The 27,405-nt window shown below is 42.8% G+C and overlaps 1 protein-coding gene across 9 annotated transcripts in view; it reads right to left on the bottom strand.

Annotated features, from left to right (window-relative positions):
- Positions 1-27,000, bottom strand: part of VPS13D (vacuolar protein sorting 13 homolog D) — a 168,732-nt gene extending 141,732 nt beyond the window's left edge. For 8 of the 9 annotated variants that reach the window (XM_063145235.1, XM_063145241.1, XM_063145237.1 and 5 more), the window contains exons 1-17: positions 26,832-27,000; positions 25,554-25,628; positions 24,957-25,147; positions 23,947-24,027; positions 22,525-22,641; positions 21,977-22,081; positions 21,703-21,873; positions 20,381-20,481; positions 17,942-18,110; positions 17,241-17,333; positions 15,216-15,435; positions 13,247-13,426; positions 11,340-11,470; positions 10,552-10,624; positions 7,564-7,731; positions 5,115-5,245; positions 1,248-1,380 (exon numbers count right to left, since the gene is read on the bottom strand). In XM_063145235.1, the coding sequence (XP_063001305.1) occupies positions 1,248-1,380; positions 5,115-5,245; positions 7,564-7,731; positions 10,552-10,624; positions 11,340-11,470; positions 13,247-13,426; positions 15,216-15,435; positions 17,241-17,333; positions 17,942-18,110; positions 20,381-20,481; positions 21,703-21,873; positions 21,977-22,081; positions 22,525-22,641; positions 23,947-24,027; positions 24,957-25,147; positions 25,554-25,628; positions 26,832-26,928 (2,236 nt within the window). In that variant the 5' untranslated portion in view covers positions 26,929-27,000. The remainder of the gene's footprint in view (positions 1-1,247; positions 1,381-5,114; positions 5,246-7,563; positions 7,732-10,551; positions 10,625-11,339; positions 11,471-13,246; positions 13,427-15,215; positions 15,436-17,240; positions 17,334-17,941; positions 18,111-20,380; positions 20,482-21,702; positions 21,874-21,976; positions 22,082-22,524; positions 22,642-23,946; positions 24,028-24,956; positions 25,148-25,553; positions 25,629-26,831) is intronic. The other variant, XM_063145240.1, reaches the window with a different exon arrangement.
- Positions 27,001-27,405: the final 405 nt, after the last annotated feature.

Genomic DNA, 27,405 nt, shown 5'->3' on the forward strand with positions numbered 1-27,405 from the left:
GTAATGGAGAAGGCTCTCTCTCAGGTATCCTGGTCCCAAGTTGTTTAGGGCTTTGCACACTAGTACCAAAATCTTAAACCCGGCCCAGTAGCCAATACGTAGCCAGTGCAGCTCCCTCAGCAGAGGAGTTACATGCTGAAAAGAGGCAGCTCTGGACAACAGCCGAGCTGCTGCATTCTGCACTAGCTCCAGCTTCCTCTCGATCCTTGCCTCTCCTGGCTAATAAAAACCAGCCAAGTGGGTCTGACTGGGTGGGTCCAGGGTGTGGTGAATGCTTCTCTATGGGAAGGGGTGGTCCCTGCTGTCCTTAAAGAGGCGGTAGTGTTCTTATTACATAGCTTTTAGAAATCATTTTAGGAGGAGTAAAGGCTGGTTTACAATATATAAATGCTTTGTCCTAAATTCTAAAGAAAAATATTCCTTAATCCTCAGGAAAAAAACAAAGCGAGAGAAACAGTTTTCACCCTGAATGTCTCCAGTTCCCCCCCCTTCTCTAAACAAGAGGAAGGAAGTTTCAAAGATAGAGTAGCCCCATTAGCAAGCACACACCTACTATTCTGGGAAGTTGACCTTAGACAAAAACACGCACACAGATTACAATCTCGATTAAAGGCAGGTTCACCACTCTCTTTCCGGCGCAAGGACAGGGCTATTTTGTTTACATAAGGAGCCATAGAGTAGGAGCTCACTATTTGCACAGAGCACACATGGGCAACCCCATGGCCACTCTCAGCGTGGCCTGGCAGCCATCGAACGCCACACCCACTTTCCCCAATGTGTTGAGGTCGCCAATGGCTGTGCACAAGGGAGGGGAGGAGATGCACCGCATGCGATTTCAGACGGGGGATTCATTAATACATGAGGCACATTCGCATTATTCACGAGCCCCTCTGCGGTGAGTGGACAGAGGGGCAAAGAAGCAGGAAAGAAAAAGGACAAGTAGCATCCATGGTGACATGGGCTGTAGGCGATCCTAGCAGAATCCAGTTAGACCCTCAAGGATACTCGCAAGAAGGGAGGGACACCCCCCCCAGGCTGTCTCCAGCATCCAACACTCGGAAACACACTTCCTCTGAATAGGTTTACACACAGATTTCTCTTCAATACAACCAAAACCGCTTAAACCCGGGGGGGCAGGGGGAGAGATTCAACCAGTTTTAAATGAGGCTCGATTCCAATAATGCTAATATTCCCATTTAAGAATGGGGATGCTTTTTTCACCCCAAAAAGAAGAAGTTTGACTGTACCTTGAGAATTAGTAAGTAACATTCTTCCCAAATCGATTACGACTAAAACTGGATCAGCAAATTTAAAGTCATCCGGGAAGATCACCTGAGGGGCAGAAATATCAAGGCACACCGTCCAGCGCTTACTGTCTTCCTGAAAAGGGAAAAAAAAAAAAGCATTCTTTTTTTAAAAAAAAACTCAAAATATTATTTTATTTCCAAATCTAAAAGCTAATAAATGAAAAGGCAAATCTAAAAACGTATTTACCGCTTCATAATTTTCCACATTTCTTATGTACCTGTATAAAAGTTCTGCCAAACACTCCTTTTTAATTCTCAAAGTATTGCTTTTCATGGGCTTCCAGGCACAACACCCATATTTATGTATTTTCTCCCTAGAGACTCGTATATGGGGTGGGGGGGGGGAACGGACCTCTAACAGTTTGCAATCCTATACACAATTAACTGGGAATAAGTCCCATTTAACTCAATGGGTCTTACTTCTGTAGAGGATTGCATGTATATGACTCCACAGTTAGAATGGCTTTGAATGTGTTCCTATTCCGTCTGTTTTTAAAAGAAAACACTTTAACACACGGCTTCTCAAAACAGAACCAAGTGCACATTTAATAGTCAGCACGCTGTTCATTACATGTGTATTCCGCCTTTCCTCCAAGGAGGTAAAGGCAGTGTATGTGGAAGTCCGCTAAACAGTTTTATCTTCACAATGACCCTAAGAGGTAGATTAGGCTGAGAGATAATGATTGTCCCAACATCACCCACAGAGTTTCATGTCCAAGTGAGGAATTTCACCAGTCCAACTCCAACTCACTAATGGATGAGTCCATGAGTCCACATGGACTTTTTGCCCCAGGCATCAAGCAAGCCATTGGCTAAGATCAGTGTGCTGCTGGTTTGATTTAGGGAAGCCTGACTTATTCTGCAATCCCATGCATGTTCACTTCGAACTGAGACTCACTGATCCAGTTTGCATGATCAAAATAGCCCACAGTAGCTTATTTAAACCATGGTGGGCCCCAGCTCATACCAGGCAGGATTTGAATATTCACCACTGGCCACAGCTTGTCACATGAAGATGGCTAGCAGAGGGTGTATCACAGCTGGGTGGTGAATATTCAAAATGGCCCCCTGCATGCACCATAACCCACAGTGGCATAAATAAGCCATGGTGGGCTGTTTGATCGTGCAAACCAGCTCACTGCGTTCAGTGGGGCTACTCCGTAATAAGAGTGTGCAAGATTGCAGCCTTAGGCTGTAACCTGGAGAAGAAATTGGTAAAATCTAGAATTTTTAGTACGTTTCCCCATTACTCAGATGTACCAACACCCCAAATGTTAGGTTTGTGAGGACTTTTATTTTATCATTGACATGGTGATCCTACCAAGGCAGCACACAATTTAAGTAAAAAAAATGGAGTCTCGGAAAAGGCGATCTGTCCCTGGGAGCCATCAATCGGATTTTAACTAATGGTGGGCCAGACAGCTGGGTTTCTGAACCCAATCTTAGGGCTTGGGTTAGCTTCACATGGACATAAGTGATCCCTACAGACTAACGGCGTAGGACTCAGTAACAGAAATTTATGATGATCCCAAGAAGAAACTGGTAGCTAGCGCAACTAATTTAAGATCGATGTAATATGAGCTGAGTGCCTTGCACCTACAAGCATCCTGGCAGCTGCATTCTGGACCAACTGTAGTTTATAAAATCCCTGCTGACTTTTCCATAAAACACTTTTAATCTATTGTAGCAGACCTAAGGTTCCTAGAATTGTAATTAGATCTAAACAACAAGCAAAGTTAACACAAATTTATAAAATAAAGGCAACCAGGATGATCAGGGGTCTGGAAACAAAGCCCTATGAAGAGAGACTGAAAGAACTGGGCATGTTTAGCCTGGAGAAGAGAAGATTGAGGGGAGACATGAGAGCACTCTTCAAATACTTAAAAGGTTGTCACACAGAGGAGGGCCAGGATCTCTTCTCGATCCTCCCAGAGTGCAGGACACGGAATAACGGGCTCAAGTTAAAGGAAGCCAGATTCCAGCTGGACATCAGGAAAAACTTCCTGACTGTTAGAGCAGTGCGACAATGGAGTCAGTTACCTAGAGAGGTTGTGGGCTCTCCCACACTAGAGACCTTCAAGAGGCAGCTGGGCAAGCATCTGTCAGGGATGCTTTAGGGTGGATTCCTGCATTGAGCAAGGGGTTGGACTCGATGGCCTTGTAGGCCCCTTCCAACTCTACTTTTCTATGATTCTATGATTCTATGAAAGGGTAAATGTGAAATTCAGATAATAAGGAAAGGGAAGTCAATACACATAACATTGATACCAGAATAAACAAATGCTTCCAGCATTTAAATACAGTTTCAACAAGCAGTAACACTTATACATCTGTTGAAATCCTGCTCCTCCTTCCCCAACCTCTGAGGTGTCCCTTCAGAAAACACAACCCCCTAAAAGTCACCCCTTCACTTCAGCCAGGCCCGACACACAACACAGATCTCTCGTTCTTTCTGGGACAGACACATCCTTCTGTTTACAGTGTTGGCTTCTTTCTCTGTTAACCCACCGTGGGTTATTGCGTTGTCTTAACATAGCGCATTTTCCACAATGTGACTTCTTAACGGTGCAGTGTGGTTTATTTTTCTCGAACAAGCCACCTTGAGAACCCATGGGTTGTTGTTGGGCTGTTCAGAGTGGTTAACAAGCCACACTGCATGGTTAACAAGCAACCCTGTGGATAATGCACTGCATTGAGATAAGATTAACACACCCTACAGAAAACATATTGTACTGAGACAACATGATAACCCACCCTGCGGTAAACATGCTGCATTCAAACAACATGATAACCCATGGTTCAACAACCCACACTGGGTGGGTGGGTTAGCATGTTGTGGGAACCCGCCTTAGTCTTCTGCTGTCTTTGGTGCTTATTCTCATCCGCTTTCTCCTTTGACTCGTGAAGTCTTTCTTCAGCTTCCCTCTTTGACAGCCATGACTCCCTCCTTCCAGCTCTTCCTTCTTTCCCCCAACACCAACACCCCCCATCAACTGCCAACACTTTTTTACCTGGGCAACCCACTCCCTTCCCCCGCCCCTTGCTGTATCTGTCAGATAATTTCAGCACATTCTGCAAGTTAACATTTCAAGGTTTGTTTGTTTTTTAATAGCAGCTACCCATTTTATGCCATCAATGTCAGGCCTGCTGCTCCTTCCTCTATCAATTTAAGAGTTGGCACTAACTACATAATCTTCTCACTGGCCTTCCTTCTTCTCACATCAGTCCCTTGGTTTCTGTTCACCACTCTGCTGCTTATATCATCTTCTTGGCTCGCCGCTCTGACCATGTTACTCCACTTCTGAAATCTCTTCATTGGCTTCCAATTCACTTCAGAATCCAATATAAACTTCTCCTGTTGACCTACAAAGCTTTTCACGGTCTAGCTCCTTCCTATCTTTCCTCTCTCATCTCACGCTATTGCCCCGCTCGTGCTCTTCGCTCCTCTGATGCCATGTTTCTCACCTGCCCAAGGGTCTGTACTTCCCTTGCTCGGCTTCGTCCATTTTCTTTGGCTGCCCCTTACGCCTGGAACGCTCTTCCAGAACACTTGAGAACTACAAGTTCAATCGCAGCTTTTAAAGCTCAGCTAAAAACTTTTCTTTTTCCTAAAGCTTTTAAAACTTGATTTTGTTCTGACTTTTATACTGTTAGTTTTACCCTACCCTGTGCCTGTTTGGTGCATTCTCTTCCCCTCCTTATTGTTTTATTATGATTTCATTAGAATGTAAGCCTATGCGGCAGGGTCTTGCTATTTACTGTTTTACTCTGTACAGCACAAGTTGCCATCCTTTCCAATTCACTTACAATGAAATCCCCAACAAGCAAGCGATCGATGGTTTGCCTGATTTCAGCTTTTGTCTGCATTTTGAGCTTGTTGTACTGTCTTCTAGCAGCTTCTGCCACTCTGAGCTCCAGCTCCGACTGACATCCAAAACCTGCACAGAGGTCAAATGCAATTTTTTTTACAAGCCACTACACCAGACAGAAAGTAACAGTTATTGGAATGATTGTGATATCCAGAACCAAAAAAGGGGGATTTAAAAGTTCAAAATTAGTTATTTTTGCTTCTTTTATGAACTTAAAATTGAAATACCTCTCTCTAAGCAGGCAAATAACTAAAATGACAAATTGGTGTGACTATTCCTTAACTGTTAAGAAAACATCCTGTCCAGGATTATTATCGTTTTAATTGGTAAGCCTTTTTCCCCCCAGCCATTGTTACAAGACAGTCGCAGTTCCTATTCTGACATCCTGAAGATAATCGCAGTTCACAGAGGGGCCCAAAGCTGCGTCAAATGCTAGATGGGATTTTAAGAGAGTTCTCTGCTCATTAAATTGTTCCTGCCCTCTATTTGGCTCCTACTGGGTTGTTTTATCAAACCGGTCTTTCACTTGATGCGTGGATAGTAAAAAAAACAAAACAAAACGGAGGAGGAACAGGATTGCTGAACAGAGAGCTTGCAACCCAACATTCACTGCTGCTGAGGCTGCAGAAATTCTGGGATCCTCATTGGGAGAAACGCAATGATAATGAAGTCTCCCTCGCTGGAACTCTTCCAGCACAGGATAGACAGCCATCTATTAGGAATGCTCCAGCTGCGGATTTCCTGGTGCAAGCATGAGATTGGACTGGATGGCCTACAAGGCCTTCTCCAAGTGAGTGACCTGGTTCACACGATCACCGCAGCCCACCAGTTCCGGCGTGCACAGGTGGCCATTTTGAATATTCAAGCCTTGGCAGGGGGCGGCTATGGCTTGTCATGTGATCTGAAGGGGCTGCGGTGTTTGTGCAAACTGGCCCTACAATTTTTAATGACCTCTGGGGTCCAAAGCCTCCCTAATACCAGAAGAGCTCGAAGTCGATACAGGAGTCAACCCTGCCCAGAAATAGTTTTATGATTACATCAAGAACATTTATGAATGGCTTAAAGAAAATAACCATTTAAAAACGTATCTTTTTTAAAAAAAACACACTAAAAAACTAAAATGCTGTTATGCACAACTGTGTTTCCTGAGTAAAACTTAATTTACTTTACCTATTATAGATAGAAACAGACAAGAGTAAGAAGCAATCCCCAAGTTACCTAACAGTAATCAATTCCACAGGTTAAATGGCACCATTTGATGAGTTTTAAAAAGTGCACAAGAACCATCCTTCTGAGTCAGACTGAAGGCCTGTCTAGCCCAGCATCCTGTCTCTACAGTCGTCAACCAGATGCCTCCTGAGAGGCCCAAAAGCAGGACATGAGGGAAATAACCCTCTTCTGCTGTTGCTCCCCAGCAACTGGTATTCAAGGCATCCTGCCTCCGATTCCTGGAGGTGGCATATGAGCCATTCATTGCCTGTAGAATGTTTTTTAGGATGTTTTAACAATGTATATTATGTTTTAATTCAATTTTACGTATTTTACCATTTGTTGTTGTTCCATGCCTCGATCAAAATGGAGAGGTGGGTAACTTTTTTTTTTAGATGATGATAATGATGATCCACAAATAGGACATTGGGACTTCAGACAACACGATAGTCAACGGTGGAGTAATAATCAACTCAACAGTTGCTTATCTTGAGGGTATTCCCCACATAACATGATAATAATCAATTGAGGTGTGGATCAGGATCAGCGCTGAGTTGACTATTAGTCCACGCTGAGTTGACTCATTCATCCCCTGCCCTCTCTTCCCCTCAGTCTTCTCACTAGTATCCCATTAGCCATTGCTGCTGAAAATCTATCTTGCCAGCTGGGCAGCAACCGCTTTTGCAATGTGACACTGTGGCTGACAAAATAACCAACGATGCCCTCCACACAACACGATAGCCAATGGTGGTCCAAATAGCCAACTCTGCACAACGTTGGCTATTTTCGTTGGTTATTTTGGCCAAATAACCAACAGTTGGTTAAAAACTTCCTCTTCACAGCACAAGAACTCATGATGGGTTAAATAATCAACCATCGACTATTTAAATCACCATTGGTTATCGTGTTATCTGAACCTAGTCTATGTGATACATTCTTTTTCTGCAGGGGATAGAGAATACCCTCCATGCACTACAAGAAAATGATCTACTCCCCCTATTAAAGCCACCTAAGCTAGGAGGTAGAAATGAATTTCATAGTTTAACTATAAAGAATGCCAGCTGAACTCTTTCTGGCCTATGTGTATTGTAGGAAATTATTTATTGTTACTTTACAGTACTAAGTATGAAGAAACAAAACATGGAAAGCAAAGGAATGTAAGGAAAAAAAGGTTTAACCTGAGGTATGAACCCTTCCTTTGTAGAAGAAATCGGCTACTTTCTTAATGGCTTGAGGATTGTAAATAATATTCAGAGGTTGAGTACTGACTTCAAGGCGTCGTTCAAAATTGCTGCGAACTGGGTTTCGCTCATAGACCATCTCAAACACGGGAACAAGAGGGTCAGCTGAATAAAAGCAGAGCACAGCAATGTCACTGGCAGGCACAGAGCTCCGTTAAGGGTGGGAAAAACATAACAAGCTTGAACAACAACAAAAGTACTTGTTAATAAAACATCTGAACACCTTAAGCACAGGATGATCATTTTTAAAGCCAATCCTTACATAATGCTACCTTACTTGGTTTGCTGGATCACGGCAAGTATCAAAGGGCCATAACAAGGATTCGATCATTTTTGTCTGTCTCTTCCGCCAAGACGCTTGTTCATGCACTGGTTATTTCACGGTTGGACTACTGCAACCTTCTTCTCTCTGGCCTTCCTTCTTCTCACATCAGTCCGTTGGTTTCTGTTCACCACGCTGCCGCAAAGATCATCTTCTTGGCTCGCCGCTCTGACCATGTTACTCCGCTTCTGAAATCTCTTCATTGGCTTCCAATTCACCTCAGAATCCACTATAAACTTCTCCTGTTAACCTTCAAAGCTTTTCACGGTCTAGCTCCTTCCTATCTCTCCTCTCTCATCTCACACTATTTCCCCGCTCGTGCTCTTCGCTCCTCTGATGCCATGTTTCTCGCCTGCCCAAGGGCCTCTACTTCCCTTGCTCGGCTCTGTCCATTTTCTTCTGCTGCCCCTTACGCCTGGAACGCTCTTCCGGAACATTTGAGAACTACAAGTTCAATCGCAGCTTTTAAAGCTCAGCTAAAAACTTTTCTTTTTCCTAAAGCTTTTAAAACTTGATGTTGCTCGGACTTTATACTGTTAGTTTTACCCTACCCTGTGCCTGCTTACCCTACCCTGTGCCTGTTTGCATTCTCTTCCCCTCCTTATTGTTTTACTATGATTTTATTAGATTGTAAGCCTATGCGGCAGAGTCTTGCTATTTACTGTTTTACTCTGTACAGCACCATGTACACTGATGATGCTATATAAATAAATAAATAAATAAATAATAATAATAATAATAATAATAATAATAATAACAACAAAAACGGTTAGTAAAGCTATTTTAGCTAAGAGAAAAAGGACCCCCTCTTCTATTTATGGTGTTGGAGAACCCTAGGACTGTAGTTTGGGAGGACTTCAACATCAATGCCGAGGCTATCCTGACAGGGCCTGCTCGAGACTGCATGGCTACCATGACAATCATGGTGCTGTCTCAGTACATCATTGGCCCAACACATGTGGCAAGACATACTCTAGATCTGGTTTTTACTGTTGGCTGGATGGGGGGGTGATCTGGTTTCTTCCCCACTGGTACAGGCTGGCCTGTGTCTGGTGCCGACTCTTCTACTTCAGAGTCTGATTCTGATTGTTCAAATGAAACACCTTCTTCCAACCCAGGGGGAGCAGGGCTAGACATGACACTATGAAATGGTGAAATGGGAAAGGCTATATGATACAGTCGCTCCCGAGTGCCCACTCCCGTGCTATGGAGCCCGTGATTCCTCTGGGTTTACAGAAGATTTATGATCTTCTCTAGAAGATTTATTTGTTTTATGATGGTTTTAATTTTGGTGAACCGCCCAGAGAGCTTCGGCTATTGGGCGGTATAAAAATGTAATAAATAAATAAATAAATAAATAAATAAGATCTACGGGCAATGAAACAGGCTGGATAACAGCTAGAGTGCAGGTGGTGCAGGTCACGGAGTAAGTATGATCGAAGTATGATTCGGTGTGCCTATTATGTGGCAGTGAGGATAGCAAAAAAACACCGTACTTTGCCTCCGTTATCTCATCCTTGAGATGTCACCCAACAAAATTATTCCAAGTGGTTGAGAGCCTCTTGGGACCAGGTGTGTGGCGGCTGGGCAGCTTCCGATGTTCTTGGAAGAAACTGATTATCTGGACCCATTTCAGTCTGGTTTCAGGCCAGGGCACGACACTGAAACAGCCTTGGCACTACTCTAGGTGAAAGACAGGGGGAGTGCTACCCTGTTGTTCTTCCTGAATCTCTCGGTGGCTTTTGATACCAATGATCATGGCATCTTACTGGATTGGCACTGTGTTACAGTGGTTCCGCTCCTACCGGCAGGGCAATTCCAGAGAGTGGTATTGCGGGATTCCTGTTCTATCTCATGGCTATTAAGCTGTGGGGTGCCACAGGGCTCTATTCTATCCTCCATGCTGTTCAAGCCACTGGGAGAGGTCATTGGGAATTTGGGGGTTGGGTGCCATCAGTATGCTGATGATACTCAGCTCTATTTCTCCTTGTCGTCGGAGTCTGTTTCGTAAAAGCATATTTTCCAGAGATGTTGCTTCCTACTGCCCTTTGGCTCAAAGGCACCCATGTTCTACTGATAAAAGGCAGTCAAGTTAATCTTTCATTTTGCATTTGGACTACTGGCCTTCCCCAACCCGGGGAGCCCATCAGCTCCTTTGGACTAAAACTCCCGTCTGCCCCCGACAGCATGGCCAATGGTTAGTAATGATAAGAGTAGTTGTAGTCCCAAACATCTGGAGGATGCCAGGATGGGCACAGCGGGACTGGACAGTCTCTGTTGTACCATGCTGCTGTCCAGTTCTGTGGAAGATCAACTGGCTGCAGGAGATCAGCAATGGTCAAAACTGGGCCTCTTCTGTTGATCTGCTTTAAAAAATGAAGACCCCGTCTGCACACAAGGGAACATCGCACATAACAAAGACTGAAATAGAGTTTTAGGAAGCAGGCTGCCCAGCTATTACTCCAATACCCTGTATGTATATGACTGTAAATGCATCACAATGGCCCTCCTGACTTCCACCTTCAAGAAGATTTCGTACATATTTAGGAATCGGTATCCACGAATAGGTGCGTTTTAACCGAAGCTAAAACTGAAAGTATTACCAGTGCTCTGGTTACTCGTGTCTGAAGAAAACGTCCGGAGACCAATGGACGACGCACAGCCAACTTCTTTTTGCTAATGAGAAGAAAAAGAATGGTCTGTTATGTGTCTCATTAATTAATTAATTTTTAGCAATCCCCCTCCATTTTATTGTAATTTCAGCTCTTTCTTCATACAGTACTGTGCCTAATGGTACAACCAATGACAATATGAAATTCCAACAATGGCAGCTGCAATTCTAAAACAAATACTTTGAAGTGAGTCCCACCGAAGCCAACAGGACTTACTTCCAAGTGAAAAATGTTGCACTGGGGAGTTAGTTCACAAACCAACGTCAAAGCAAAAATACTTTTATAATATTACATTCAGTGGCATACAAATGTCACAAATAATAAATATTATAGCTATTTTCATTCTACAATTCCTTGGCCTTGAGATCCTCAACATTCCCTGTAAGGGACTGGACTGAATCCCACAGCAGAAGATGAAGAGACTTTCAAAGACTGTAAGGGAAAGAAATCAGCCTCCGAGCGGCTTGCCTGAGCAAGCCAAGAAATCTTCCATAAGCAGCTAAGCTATTTAATTATTTGAACATTGCCAAAGCTGAACCCCATCCAATATTGTATCTGGCTCATTGCATTGGGTTGCTTAGATGACAAACTACCAACGGGGTTATGACTGAGCCTTTTAAGGGAAGTAATGTTCAAACACACCAACCCTGTCGTTAGAGAATCAATAAGCCATTTGTATTTAAAAGTGAAGTCATACTTATCGATATGATTCAACATACTGGATTAGGGAAGACAAGGAAGGGAAATATGGTTCCTTCTGTCACTAAATCTCGTAAGAAGAGGCTACCGAGCTGAACCTTGAAAAGGGAGGAATTCCTGCGAGGGAGAGTTTCTGCTAAGATGGTTACTCCTGGAAAACAAAATACACAAAGCCCAATCTTAGGTTCATTTCAAAACTGAAATTGTATTGGTTTGGAGCCTTTGCTTTAAGGACACTGACAAGGAAGAAACGGGAAATTGGCAAGAGTTGCCAGCTCCAATGTAAAGCTTCCCACAGTTCACATTGAAATCCTAATAAATCGGGTGAGGGTGGAATGTAAGAAAGCCACATCAGTCCATTAGAACCACCACCACACCGCAAAACAACAACAACAGCAACCACCCTTGGTATGGTAAAACTATTATTAAGACCAATCAAAATGCCACAACACTACAAACAAGCTTTCAAATTCTCTAGAACTCTTCATCAGGGCTGGATGTCGCTCAACAGCTCTCCTCCCCAATTTTAATATGACAGAGTTCTGGAGAGTTCAAAACAAATTTGTGACAGCTTGGCTGGTTATTTTAGAGGTATCCATGAACCGTCAGCACCTGGGCTTTACCAACAACTGTGGGTCTGTTCTGTTTTGGGCTCCAACCTACTAGAGACGTAATCCATATAGATGGATTAATCCATAATCCATATAGATGGGAACAAAACTTGATTTTGTTTTGACTTTATACTGCTAGTTTTACCCTACCCTGTGCCTGTTTGGTGCATTCTCTTCCCCTCCTTATTGTTTTATTATGATTTTATTAGAATGTAAGCCTATGCGGCAGGGTTTTGCTATTTTACTGTTTTACTCTGTATTTATTTATGTATTTATTTATTACATTTTTATACCGCCCAATAGCCGAAGCTCTCTGGGCGGTTCACAAAAATTAAAACCACAGTAAAACACCCAACAGGTTAAAACACAATTACGAAATACAGTATAAAAAGCACAACCAGGATAAAACCACACAGCAAAGTTGATATAAGATTAAAAGACAGAGTTAAAACAGTAAAATTTAAATTTAAGTTAAAATTAAGTGTTAAAATACTGAGTGAATAAAAAGGTCTTCAGCTGGCGACGAAAGGAGTACAGTGTAGGCGCCAGGCGGACCTTTCTGGGGAGCTCGTTCCACAACCGGGGTGCCACAGCGGAGAAAGCCCTCCTCCTAGTAGCCACCTGCCTCACTTCCTTTGGCAGGGGCTCACGGAGAAGGCCCCCTGAAGATGATCTTAAGGTCCGGGTAGGTACATATGGGAGGAGGCGTTCCTTCAGCACCTGTACAGCACCATGTACATTGATGGTGCTATATAAATAAATAAATAAATAATAATAATAATGCTATGGTGGTAGCATAGGGGGCAGGAGAACCCTTGGGGGAATTACTAGGGATGTCTGCGTGAAGCAGAAACAACAAAGAGTCTTGTGACACCTTAAAGACTAGTGAATTTATTAGGGCACAAGCTTTTGAGGTGTAGGGAGCCTAGCTAGGCTTTATACATTATCCTCATTTACTTACTGACCCTGCTCAAACAGCAGGCTAAGCCACGGTGGTTAAGCATTTAGAACGAAACGTTATGGCTTAGCGTGTCATGTGAACCATTCCTAACCATGGTGGCTATGTAACCACGGTTTAGACACTTACTAACCATTTGTTGCAAAAGGGTCAAGGGCCTAACCATGGCTTAGCGTGTTGTCTGAACAGGCCCAGTGCCTAAGAGGATGCCTGCTCCAAGGAGCTCATGTAAATCTCACTCAATTGCAATTCTTACTGATGCCGCTGCACAGTGGTGGCAGGTGAATGTGGTTAAATGGCTAAAGAAGCAAAGCCCTTGTAGGGACACAAGAGGATTCCCCCCCCCCACCCCCGGTACCTGAAAATTCCAGCTGCATGAAAGCCCTTTCACTGGTCTGCAGACCCTTCCTCTCTGTGTGCAGCAAGGTGACAGAGCCGCCTTGCAGCTGGAGATTTAACTTTGCAAAGACGTGATCCCTCTTTGTGAAGGTATTTATGTTGGAGACATCGGCCGCTGGATCGAAAAGTTCATCAGCACCTAGTTCAATGAGAGGGAATGGCGGAGGTTGAAAAAAACATATATGCGCATTTGTGAACAAATGTACCAAACTTAACTAGAGATGATGCCCATTTAATCTTAAATATAATTCAAAGTTGGAAGCTAGTCGGTCATCCCTTTTTGACTGCCTTCCCATTGACCAATTCTCATGAAACACACACTTTATTGGAAAGCTCTTGACATGCAGATTCCATGAACGACAATAGTTTTCACTATAATTCAAGATCTGGAGTTTATTTATGTCCATAAAGCTTTCTTTTCTTTTTTTTAAGAATTAGCCTCTATAATAACGTACTATAAAGTTTTATTTTTAATATAAAAAGTCAATTATAATTAAACAAACATAATTAATTGCAAATTGGAGCAAAATGAATTATGAACACACAAAACGCCTCTGTACACACAAGCCCAAGGTACAATGATATCCCAGAAGCATAAGGCCTGTAAACAAAACATGAAGGGATTAAGAGACACCTACAGTTAAAAGTAACCCAGTCAAAGTTTAGTGATTCCTTAGAAAGGAAGTCTCTAGCTATTAATCATACCGTGACCGCACTAATTCTACCCCACCAGCCCCTAGAGAAGAAGCATTCCGTTTCTGCCTGGATGCTGCCACATCCACCCCAGCAAGCCTACATATGCAGACGAAGCTCTGGCTGCCTTGCATCAATCAGAATTTCAAACCAGCCCCAGCAGAGGAGGCTGAGTGTGCCTGTCGCCATGTTTCCTGCAGTCAATATCGACAGGTTTGATAGCGGCAACTGTGTTAAGGTTTGTGAACACTGCAATGCCTTCTTTTCAATGGCCAATCGTCAGCTCTTTGCTGCCATGGCAGAAAGGTTTCACTACCACCACTCACAGCTCTGGACTTCATCTGCAACATTGCCGCAGAAGGCTCTGCTCTTGGCCGGTAATTCCTGAAGGACATTCGCAAGTACAACAGCGTCTGAGGCTTTGCTTCCTCTACACACCACCCAAGACAGCACAGCTACAAGATCCCGGTCTGTTCATGTTCAAGGTGCAAGGCTCAGTTTACCATCTGATCGGCACTTTGCAGGCAGATGAGTCTCCAACTATGGTCAGCTGCACATTCTTGGTACCTATAAAACCACTATGGCTCGCCTCAACCAAGCAGAGAAAAGAACACTGGATCGCACGCCCCTCCCCCACACTTTTGGCTCCCACCACTGACTGCAATCTCACCCACCACAGGCATGTGGTCCTAATCAGATTACCCTTGAGGGAATGCAACTCTCAATGTATTCCCCAGCTATGTCATAAACACGTCTAAACAACCATAATTGTTGGTTGTCATTGTTGCTGTGGAATCCTGAGCTCTGTCTACACTTAACCTTGATGTTAGAAGTCACCTCAGTATACTACTGCTGCTTCCTTGAAGGAAGCTGTGCACGTCCCACACACCAGAAACAGCCAAGGTGCATTTCCTCTTCAATTAGCTGACTGTTTAAAAGGCCTCTGTAACACACAATCAGCTCATGAGATCTGGCTCCTTATCACTGCCCCCAAATCAAGGATGAGCACAGCCGGATGACCCACCTGTCTTTACTTTGTGTTTCTAAGCCTGAGAGAGGCTCAAGGAGTTTTGTCTTTACTTAAGGAGCTTTAGAAAGAAAATAAGTTATCTTATGGTAAGAAAACAGAACCCCTTCAATAAATACGTCAGTGGAACATACTTAGCATCTCATTCTGCAGGATCCACATGGCAGCACCACATGCATCTAGAGAGTGAAATTAAGTTTTCTCATACCGGCGACATCTTCCGGCCTCCATTGTTCTGATGTTTCCGACAGCAGTCCTTCAAAAGAGTCGTTCTCCAACGCTTCCTGTGAATCGCCATACCAGCCCCCCCACCCAGGAAACCAGGACTGGAGGTACTGAAGCATCCCGCTGCTGCTGCTGCTGCTGCTGGCTTCCAGTTCAATTTCAGACATTTCCTCCAAAGTTTCAGGTAAGGGCTCCTTAATGCTCTGTTTAAAAGAAGCAAAGGTATGAATAGAGATTAAAGATTAAAAAGCGGCTGCTTTTCCTCCTTTACTCTAGCTATTAGTGTGCCTGCAGTGAATGCATTAGACAACATTAGACAACATTATTCTAATTCTGTCTAAATGTGCTTCACGTACTGCTGCTATCACTCCCTCAACTAAGGGGGTGAGTACTGATAGAAATGGACCCACCACAGGATCATTAAGAGTCTCTGCAGAGGCCACCAGTGAGGGAGGAAGCAGCAGCCAGGCACCTCTCCATCGAGCCTGGGTCCAGCTCCAGCTGAGAGTCCCCTCCCTCCTGCTGTCAACTGTCTCTGCAGAGGCCACCAGTGAGGGAGGAAGCAGCAGGCAGGCACCACTCCACTGTGCCTGGGTCCAGCTCCAGCTGAGAGTCCCCTCCCTCCTGCTGTCAACTGTCTCTGCAGAGGCCATCAGTGAGGGAGGAAGCAGCAGCCAGGCACCTCTCCACCGTGCCTGGGTCCAGCTCCAGCTGAGAGCCCCCTCCCTCCTGCTACCAACTGTCTCTCAGAGGCCACCAGTGAGGGAGGAAGCAGCAGCCAGGCACCTCTCCACCGTGCCTGGGTCCAGCTCCAGCTGAGAGTCCCCTCTCTCCTGCTGTCAACTGTAACTGCTGAACTTTCCAACTAAGATTGTAGTGCCTGAATTTGCTTTCCTTTTCCCCCTCCTCCTCCTCCCTCCCAATCCCCTTTCCTTTTGTGTCATGTCTTTTAGATTGTAAGCCTGTGGGCAGGGACTGTCAAGAAATACTTTTGTAAGCCGCCATGAGAGCCTTTTTTGGCTGAATGGCGGCATAAAAATCCTTAAATAAATAAATAAATAAATAAATAGTGCAATCTTCAAGTTTGTGGAAGTACAAAAAAAAAAGTCTAAGGAAAAAAGAGTGGGGGGAAAGCCAAACACACAGCCCAATGAGGAATGTGGAATAGAAAAATGGGGAAGCCGGGGGGGGGGGGGGGAGAGAGAGAGAGAGAGAGAGAGAGAGAGAAACGGCCTGCTGAAAAGAGGCACGGCTCATTGGTTGACATCCTGAGTAGGAGCAATCCTAAGTTTTTGATGACAAGCGAAGGATGTTATTAACACAGGCTGCCAGAATTGTTGCTATTCTTAGTTTGGCTTTTATATATAAAAGTGTGTGTGTATTAGCGATATTGAAGAAACCCACATCAGATTCAAATGAGTTCACGAATCCAACGCACAGCAGCCTGGCTTTTTCCAAATTCATGGATCTGTGGACCATTTTTTTACTTTAGGGGTGGGGGGGTTTGCTAAAGTGTACACTTGCGGAAGGGAACAAAATTTACCTACTTCCCTAAAAAAAAAAAAAAAACAGTTGAGTGGATGGAGGAATCAAAGACACCCAACAATCCATGAAACAAAGATGGAGCAGATTTAACAAAATCCATACATCTCATGCGTGTGCGTGCGTGCGTGCTATGCATACTGACATAATCCCTATTTTGTATGTCACAATTAAGGCTTCATTCCTGAAATGAGATTCAAACATTTTATTTTAAAAATGAAATCAATAATTTTGATGTTCTTTCATGTGCACAAGTCTCAGCTCTTAGTCATATCCATGTAGGCTGTCAAGAAATACCTTTGTAAGCCGCCATGTGAGCCTTTTTTGGCTGAATGGCGGCATAAAAATCCTCAAATAAATAAAATATATAAAAATATTTTAAAAATTATTTTTATGATTTGTTTTTCTTTTTGTCTTTAGTAGCCCCAAGGAGCTACTAAACATCGCATTTCGTGCGGTCTCCCACCTCAGCCAGCTCACGGAATCTGTTGTAAACAATCTCGCATAAGATTTTCAGCTCTTCAAATGTTTGTTCATCCTCAATGCGCTCCATCTCTTCCTACACGTGGAAAAGGAAACGTCGGTAAATGCGTAAAACGAGTGAAAACACAATAAAAACAATCCGCTTCGCCCCCTTTTCAAATGGCTCCTCTGTGGGCGAAGCGGATGGTGTTTCCATTTTAAGTGTGCCGTTCTTGGTATATCTGCTGTATGTTTCTAAACGTTTTGGGCTGCTTTAAGGACTGTAGTTGAAAAGGAGGATATAAATCTACTAAATAATAAATAAATGAATTCAAAATGTAAATATCCCAGCAACATATTTAGCAAGAAGTTGTTTTAAAAGTGACATTGAAACAGCAGCCAATCAAGCTGCAAGGCAGCTAACTGCAGGGAGGGCATCAGGGAACATTTTAGCCCCTCTGAGAATACTGCTTCTGCAGTGAAAGTGCTCACTTGCAAGAGTTTGGTGCTGCATCACTTATAACCAATTTATCCAAACAAGGTAAAAAATACGTCTCACACAAAAAGGAGCCCCAAAGCCAGTTTTCAACAAAACAGAAAACATTAGCAGTGTAACATGCCCCAACCCACCAAAAGTCTAAAGTTTCAAATGCAGCTCAATATTTATGACCATCTCAAGATGATCACCCCTGCTGTGTCCAATACCTGTTCTTCATCAGAAAGTTGCACTTCTCTCAGTTTCTTGTAATACAGATCTGTATAAGATACAACATCTTGGGCCCGATGCAACGCAAATTCCCAGGAAGAACGTTCCTTCTGCTCTCTGATCTCTGCGAGGTGTGCATTCAGAGCAAAAAGCCACCATTCTCGACAACTGAAACGTATCAAAAAAATGCATTTCCCCTTAGTAACTGCACCCAGGTTAAGGAACAATCCGAGAAGGTGAGGACTACAGTACCCCTAAGTCTTATAATGGTTGCAACCAGGCTACTCACAAGCATGCTGTGTTAACTTATCATTTGTACTTGTGGTATGGGGGGAAGAAGCATCATGTAGTACAGCCTATTCCAACCTGGTACCCTCCAGATGTGTTCGACTCCAACTCCCACCATTCCTGACTAGAAATGTGAAGACTTTGGGGGGAGGGAAGTCTGGAAAACACTGGACAAATTGAACAGGTCTGGATTATGAAACATTTTCTTTTACAATTTTTGACAAGATGTCTATACATTGTTACCCATCCTTTAGTCACCCTACCACAAGTGGTTTCTAAAAACTATGTAATAAGACCAGAGGTTTAAAATGTCTGGAAATAATGAAGTCATGGGGAAATGTTTTTGTTTTTAATCCGCTTTGTAAGATTCTCAGCACTATTTCTTCCATTCCTTATTAAAATTATTGATCCAATTTTTCTATTACTATAGACATTCTGAAATGCTCCAAATTATGCTCAGTTGCCCAACATGTGAGTAGAGACCATACCACCTGTGGCCCAATTGGAATCCACCAGGAGAAGAGCCTTTAGTGTGATGGCCCCTTCTCTGGAACTCCCTGCCCCTGGAGGCCACGCAGGCACCAACACTAGGCTGCTTCCAGAACCTCCTGAAAACTGTTTCAAAAAGCCTTCCTCAACTGACTAGCCACTGTTTTTCTGGTTCCTTTCTTTTTAAATTGAACAATTTTAATTTGCTTTTTAAATCTTCTTTCTTTTACTGTTTATACCTATCTTCACTGCTCTGGAATCTGTGTTAGATAATTGAGCAGTATATAAATATTATTATTAATAAGAAGAATAAGAAGAATAAGAATAGAAGCAGAAGAAGGACACTCCTGACTTCTGGGGTTTTGTTCTACAAAGTCCTGTGTTCTGGACTTGTCTTTCTACGCCTCCTTCTTCTGCCTTCTCGGATGATACAGATGTTTCAGCGACTACTTGCTGAAGTTCATTTGGTAAAACATAAACTAAGAACCTAAAGTTGATTATAATTTGTTTGCTCATAAAATTATCATGTCTGGTATATTTAAAAGGTTTTCAGATATAATGACAATTTAATGAAAAAATCGAGTTGTACATAACATAACTAGGAACGTAACCAGGTGCCCTTACAGATGTGTTGGGCTACAATACTCAGCATTCCTGACTACTGGCCATCCTGCCTGAGGCTGATAGGAGTTGAAATCCAAAATATCTGGAGGGCACCAGGTTGAGGATGGCTGCTTTAAAGCAACAAAGCGACTTTAGATCTATAAAGAATGCTAAAAAAAAGTATTGCTTATTTTTCAATTCCCCCTCAATTTCTGTTTTTTGCTTCCCTCTCAAAAACCAACCAACCAACAAAAAACATACAAAGAACCCACCAGTTTTTTCCATGGCTTCAAAACTACCAGAAAGTTTACATCTCTTTTCCTGTCTAGGACGGAGTACTGAAGCTCAAAGCAACTGGAGCGCACCAGGCCAGGGAAGTGGCTAGAAGAAGAGCTGGGACTGGACAGGCCTGAGTTCAAATCTCCACTCAGCCATCTAGCTCTGACTGAACCAAAGTTATCCTCTGACCTCCTTGGAGAAAAGACCACAAATAGGGCCATAAATAAAGTCAGCATTGTTCATGGGTCTTTAAAGAGGACTCTCAAGTCAAATTACTCCAAGATGGAAGAAACTGATTCTGATTATCACTTTTTCTAATGCTGAATCTGGGTGCCCTGTACAAACAGCTTGTAGGCTAAATCCAAGAAAACAACAATTGCTATGTACTCAGGAGAATTCCAAGCTGTGCAGGAGTATGAAACTTCTAAGTTTCCTTCAACAGTGTGTGTGGAAGGTGGCAGGAAGCAAATTCCCAGCACGGCAGTTAGCAAAGCTTCAGCCATTCCAAATCTCAAGAAGGAGCTAGTAGATGCTGCTTCAGATCCAGTGAGCAATGGGAAGGAAAGGCTTGGGAGGAAAATGGCACAGGGTAAGCAGACACCAAAACAAATAAATCCAACAAAATTAAAACACACACACAGTAACAACAACTACTCAGGGGCATCCAACCCAAAGGGTGGGTAACTGGCACAGAGAGAAGAAGAATCAACACACAAATAAAAAACAGGGATTGGGACCTGAACATATAGAGTATTTGTTCAAGAAAACAGAGCTCATACTTTCCAGATACTGTAACTTTTGGCTTCCATCTTCTGAATTTGATCTGTCGCTCCTTCCGATCTAGTTCTTTCAAGAAGTCCATTATTTGTTGGTATTGTGTCTGCATGAAAAAAATGAACAGTGCTAAAAGCAATGTTGATATTACTTGCTGAACAGTAGAATTAATTTCTGTGCTTTGTACATGCCAGTAGTATGTATATTTGGTTGGGAAAATGTGCACGCACAGATACATGAAAAGGCAAAGACAGCTCCAGAAAAATGTTCAGGATACCTAGTATGATCATAAGAGACACAAATATGGATTCAAATCAAAGCCAGGAATGTATAGATTTGCAGAAAATTAGTGGTTTTGATCATTTATTGTCAGTCAGATAAATGAGACAAAAGGAATACAACAGCAACAACAGCAAAAATGAGGTAAATACAGGCTGTAATTTTAAAAGGCTGTGCAGCCAATGGCTGTGAAAACACTGGCTTTGGTGTTTGAAATGAGCCCTCTTGATCCACTAGCTTAGCTGCTAAGGTGCTATCAAATTTATATGAAAGCATACAAAGAGTTAGGGACATATAGGGGTGGATCCAGACCTAGTCACATATAGAGTAGACCCACTGAGATCAACAGCTTTCCTGGTTTGTAGCTCAGTCTCTTAGCTATTTCACAACACAAGTTTGAAGCACGGACGGAAGGAATCACTTGTTAAGACTGTGAAGATAGTGCACAAAAGCCATGAGGTTGTAAGGACTGCAAGGACTCAGCAGGAAGAGCATGGAAGGTATATGTGTGAACAGGTAAATGGGGGGCTGTGTGAAAGAGTGAAGAGGGGTGGTCATGGAAATCATTACATACAGCCAAGAGTTTCTAGATTTAAACCCAGAGAGGCCTCCTGAATCTCTAAAACCTGCACAGAAGGAGAATTCCAGCAATTGTGGCTTCTGTGTGTCACTGCAGCATTGTGACCTGGCAATTTGAAAGCTGCAATGCAAGACTGGAAGAACAGGACTGGATAGCAAATATTGTTTTGAACTGAGTATTGTACATGTGTATGCAGTTGGGGAAATATGCATGTGTGGGCAGAGGGTGGGGGGAAACAGGGTTCTACTGAGCCCTATGAGAATACTCTGCATTTGGATGCTGCAATCATTATTTCATTCCTATGGATTTTTGCTAACATTAAAGGTCTATCAATTGTTTGTCATGACATTCAACTTGGACACAAACATATCTGACTTGTGTATCTTTGTCAGCATCAGTGCTAAGTACTATATTAAAGCCATCTGCAATTGCTCCATTTACAGTATAACTTTCTTAAGCAGCTTTTACCTGGGAAAGTTTCAGTGGTATTGTCTCCAACTGGATATCAAACTCAAGTCGTGGAGTATTCCGCGATCTTAAGGGCTCTTTGGAACAGTTTCTCTTGAGAAGAGCAGAGGTACGTAAAGGCTCCATGATATAGTTATGGTCCCGGGACTCCATGCTTTTATCCATTGCTTCCTGGAAATCATAACCATGTTAATTCCTATAAACAAACATCATTTATTGCATGTGTGCCTGTTTACACACACACACACACACACACACACACAGCTGCTTATACCTGCAGCTCCCCAGGTGGCAGGTCTCCCAATAAAGCACAATCAGTATCCCAATAGATGCTGAAGTCAGCAATATCGAGCTGCTTTTTCTTCATTAGCTCCTCCACCTTAGAACAACAAAAAAATTACATTAAACCACAAGACAAATGTAACACACCACATTTAAAACATCAGCACACATTACTGAATTTGGGCACTACAAGATGGGAAAATTCTCAGTGTTAAAATTGGCAGTATTGGGATGGGAATCATTTAACATAAGGATTGTTTAGAATATCTCTCTCTCTCTCTCACACACACACACACACAGACACAGTAACTTGCTAAAAAATTTCCTTTAACATCTCCCTGCCCCAGCTCAATAGCCCATTCCAACATCTTTTCCTAGAACTCATACTCCCTTCCACTTGAATTCAATTCTCTTCCACTCAAAATTCCATCTATGTAAAGGGCTGAAATTTGAAATACAACACACCCCACCCTTCCCTCCAAGCAACACACACCACAAATCTTATCTGATGCAATTCTTTTGTGTAAAGCATTTACTCACTGGTTCATTTACAGCATTTTGCACAGATACATTTTTTATACAGACTCCGAAGGCAAACGGTTGTGACGCATTTGTGATGCCATCCTCGAACCTCAGGTGGACATCTTGAATATTTAACTGAAGAGGGGGGGAAAGTGAGAAGCAGGGTCTCTCTTTAGTCTGCCTGAAACAAGTTACCAGGTGCAAATGGTTCATCAAAAAATATGCTTAAATATTAACCCACTTGGGCAAAATATCTCATTTGGGAACTGCTGGTTAATCACCAAATATTACTAATTTCATACACATAGCATTGGCCCACATTACACTCTGCATCCTCAGTAGCAAAATTCTTCACCGTTCTTTCCTCATTCGATACTCTAATGTCTTCTGCTTGGGCCCAAAGTACTGTCAAAATGGAAGTACCTTCCATGCCGAATGGGTGAACATTGAAGTCACCATCATGTACAGGAATTCACATCTTGAAGGCCAGAGCCAGATGCTGCAGCCCTCCTCTCTAGCTTGGAACTGGGGAGGGGGTCTGGGATCACCCCTACAGTTACAGTGGGTTACCAAAGTATTATTATTATTAATAATAATAATAATAATAATAATTTATTTATATAGCACCATCAGTGTACAAAGTACTTCAAGCCCCTCTAAAGCACAGCACAACTATGGGGGCAATTGTGATGTTTTACTGTTTATTGCGAAGTATATATGATGTAAATATTTGTAATGTTTTAATGATTATTGCCATTTAGGATGTAAGTGCGGTTTGGACTTCAAATAGAAGGTTGGTAAGTGGTTAATTCTATAGGGAGGTAGAGTGAGTGAATAGAATCTGAAGTGAATGCTGATTGGCTGGTGGTTCGAAGGTTTGGATTGGCAGTTAGCAGTGAGAGGGAGGAGTTAGGAGAGGGAGTTGAGAGTTGTGTGTGGAGAGAGGAAGTGAGAGTCTGGGTTTGTCTGTGAAACGGTTTAGAACAGAGTAGGAACAACGTCTTTTATTATTTTGGGAACAGAGTGAATGGTAGAAGATAGTATAGGTTAGTAGGTAGAATAGGCAGGGATACATGTGAAACTGTGTTGAAACAAACAAGTAGTGTGACAAATGAAACCATAATCTTTGAAAACTGCACAAACTTACTTAAGCCATGGTGATTAAGCATTGTGTGTAATAACAGAAACAGGGGTTGAAGGATCTTTATGAAGGTGCATTCCATAAATGCAATCAATCAGCCAGTAAGGAACCCCCAATGCTCCCTTGCCTAGTCAGACGAGATTCTTCTCTTACATTTCACACTTGCTACAGCAACCTGAGACTGGATTCCAAGGGAGGAAGGTTCTTTTCTTTGCTCACAAATAGTTAAGATGGGGGTGCGGAGTAGGGGGTTAAACGTAAAATCTTAAAAAACAAGACTGTCTGTCCATCCAGCTTACTTCAATGTTCTCTACAATCCTTGCAACGATAGATGCAGTCACTGAATACCAGTAAGATTCCGCTACCTGCTCCCGTTCTTTCTGAAAACGGAGAGAAAAGGCTTCTGTCTTGAGTGTGAAGAGAAAATGCTACCAAGAAATTACCCAACAAGCTGAACTCCAAAAAAAAAAGAAGAAGCAAGCATTCCAGATCACTTGCAGGCTCTTAAAGAACAGCCAGCTCTTCATCATCTTGGAAACACTTCATGGGTCTATAATAAGCACAGTTGGCAGGGATAGTAAACTGAGCAGCAATCAGAAACTAGCTTCCCATTAAGGCCTAGAGAGGTCCTCTGCCTTTGGCAAAGCCGGGTCTTGAAACAGTCCACTTCACATACATGCACAGCTCACAGCAAAGGGGAAGAAGAAAAAGCTAAGCTACAAAGGCTTGCCAAATTTTTCAGCCAGCAGAAATGAGGGCAGCTTCACATGGGCTGGTATTTCAGCAGTTCTGCATAGAAAAGAGTGTGCACGCTGCATGTATCAGTGAACCTGTTTCACATGACAAACACATATGTCTATTTCACCACAAACACACATGCAATGGGAAACTTTACAAGAACTGTACATATGGCAAATAGACATGGAGAAAGGCACTTCTTCTACCCCAATTTTTATGATTTGGAAAAAGCACAGAACCGTGCAGGGGGTTGGACTCGGTGGCCTTATAGGCCCCTTCCAACTCTACAATTCTGTGATTCTATGCTGATGTTTTTCTCTCTTCCCTAAACTTTAACTAGAATTAATCACTAGGTTGCAAGGCTTGAATTTTTTTAAACTGTAAAACTTATCTGGTTTGTTTGCAGCATATTAAAGAAATAGCCATCCCATTTTCTCTGTTTTGAGAGAAAGGAGAATTTGGTTTTCTAGAGACATTGAACAAGAAATTAGATCTGAGGTTTCAATGCAACCCATTTCCCAAACTGCAGAAATAACTAAAACCTTTCACTTAGAACTCCTGAGTGACTCACTTTCCATTTTTCTTCCAGTGCTAATAAAAATGCTTTCTTGTTTTCTCTTTCAAACAGTCTTTCCCTTTCTTCATCAAAATCCTCTTGCTTCTCTGGTGAGCCAATAAGGTGCAATTTTGACACAGAAATCACCCATGGATCAATATGGGGACGATAAAATGGTATCTGTAGTGTTATCTTGCCAATGAAGCCTACAATTGTCAAAGAGAACAGCATCAGTACACATGGAAACATTTCCCAGTTTGTGATTCCTCATACATGTGGAAGCTCCCAAATGCAAAACCTGCCTCATTCACTTCAATGAAGCTTTACATGCATCCCTGTAATGGCTGCAGAGCTCAAGATAAAGGACACGGCATTTATATTCTGTACATGCAGGCAGGGACATTCATATTGAAAAGCATTATTGCAAAAGGAGATGATTGTGCTGCTTTTGTCACTTTAAGTCAATCTACTTTTTTAAAGTCACCCTGAAATCAGTATTTTATTAATGCACACTTTCTTAAAAGATGCTCCAGTAATACTTGAACAACTGCAGAAGCACATACAGCTCTTAAAGAAATGCTGTCTTCTTAAAGCACACTTCCAAATACCTACCAGCTTTGACCTCAAATGGCAATAACTCCTTCAAGGCATCTTTCTTTAATGGTAAATTTTCCAACTCTACTGCACCTGCAGGAACAAGACAGAGTAAAACAAGGACAGATTAGCAAACTTCTTTCCTGAGATATCCTTGTGGAGGGCGCCATTTTATCATGTGTGTGATCCAGCATGGCTCTTCTTATGTTCCTATTTAAAAGATAGCAAAACATTCCACAAAGAATCCAGCAGGTCTCAGGTACACCAAAACCAACAGCATCTCGTAGAATCACAGAATAGCAGAGTTGGAAGAGGCCTATAAGGCCATCAAGTCCAACCCCCTGCTCAATGCAGGAATACACCTTAAAGCATACCTGACAGACGGCTGCAAGCTGCCTCTTAAACGCTTCTAGGGTGGGAGAGCCCACCACCTCCCTAGGTAATTGGTTCCACTGTCATACCGCTCTAACAGTCAGGAACAGTCCCAAAGGTATAGTTCACACCTGTATTCTGCCCTCTCTCCAACAAGTGCAGAATGATGTTACTGATTGCATCTACCCAAAACACTAGGCCAGCACTGTTCAGGATATTGATTTATTGGTAGCAAGGAAGTGTGCTGGTGGACACTGCCTGATCACACCTGCTTGGCTCTCATCCAACAAGGACCAGGAACTTATGAGGACAGAAGAGCTTACCATTATGTCCGCACCTGGACTCCTTTGCTTTTTCTCTCCTCTAACATGCCAGAGTTTAAAGCCAAGGTTTGTAATTGGCTTGTGGATCATGGCATGATACAGAAGTCTCAAGCCAAGATCCAGGTTCTGATACACTGCTAAGCTTTTCTGCCCCGGTAAGTTCCAAATTAGTTTATCTACTCTCAGCTGTAGGAGGAGCCAAGCAGGAACTACTAGGCAGCGTGCTCCAGCACACTTGCTCATCACTGATAAGTGAGCATTGGCATAACAGTTTGCATGAACACGGCCTAATAACTATCCTCAGAGTTAGGTTAGGCCAAAAGATGGCAAGTTGCCCAAACTGGGAACGTCAACCCAGTTTTCTTACATTCTAGCTACTGTTCTATACTAGTAGAACACAAAAACTGACTGTTTTACCCACATCACACAAGGTTTTCACCTCCTGTCATTCAACATTCATTGCATTAAACCAAGGAGAAAAAAGCAGACGTCAAAAGCTAAGAGCCGGGGGAAGGGGGGGGGGGAATCAATACAACACAAAACTTTGGGGGGGGGGAATCCTTTGAAAAATTAGTTTGTCAATATTATTCATACACCTTACCTTTCAGAAGAGCTACAGAGAGTTGGTCTGTGTTCAGGTTACTGACATATTTGCCCAGGTAGTTGTTGAGGACCCAGGCTACCAACCCCTCCAACATGACTACTCCTTGGAAGAAGGTGGCAAGGATTTCTTTGTCATGCCTGGCTGCTCTCTTCCATAGTTAAAAAATGATCTGCATGAAATACAAAGGGGGACAAATTATACCAGAGAAACACACAGTATAGTCAACAATTACAGTTGCCACCATTGCCATAGGGACTACGATTTAATTCTGGTGAGCAGTCTCCAGCAAGCTCTAGCTATGGGGGCGGTATATAAATGTAATAAAAAAAATAAAAAAATAAGCAGCAGCTGTCGTATTTTGCTCCTTAAGAATGAAAAGGGGGTGGGGGGGACTGCTGACGTCCCCCCTATTGAGCTGCTTCCCTTCCCACTGGGTGGGTAGATGTCGGAGAAATCTGTTGAGGGGTGGAGTTCAACATGTCGGAGAAATCTGTTGAGGGGTGGAGTTCAACATGTCGGAGAAATCTGTTGAGGGGTGGAGTTCAACAGGTTTTACTAGGCTCATGTCACC

This window comes from Elgaria multicarinata, chromosome 20 (assembly GCF_023053635.1).
Source record: "Elgaria multicarinata webbii isolate HBS135686 ecotype San Diego chromosome 20, rElgMul1.1.pri, whole genome shotgun sequence".
NCBI lineage: Eukaryota > Metazoa > Chordata > Lepidosauria > Squamata > Anguidae > Elgaria > Elgaria multicarinata.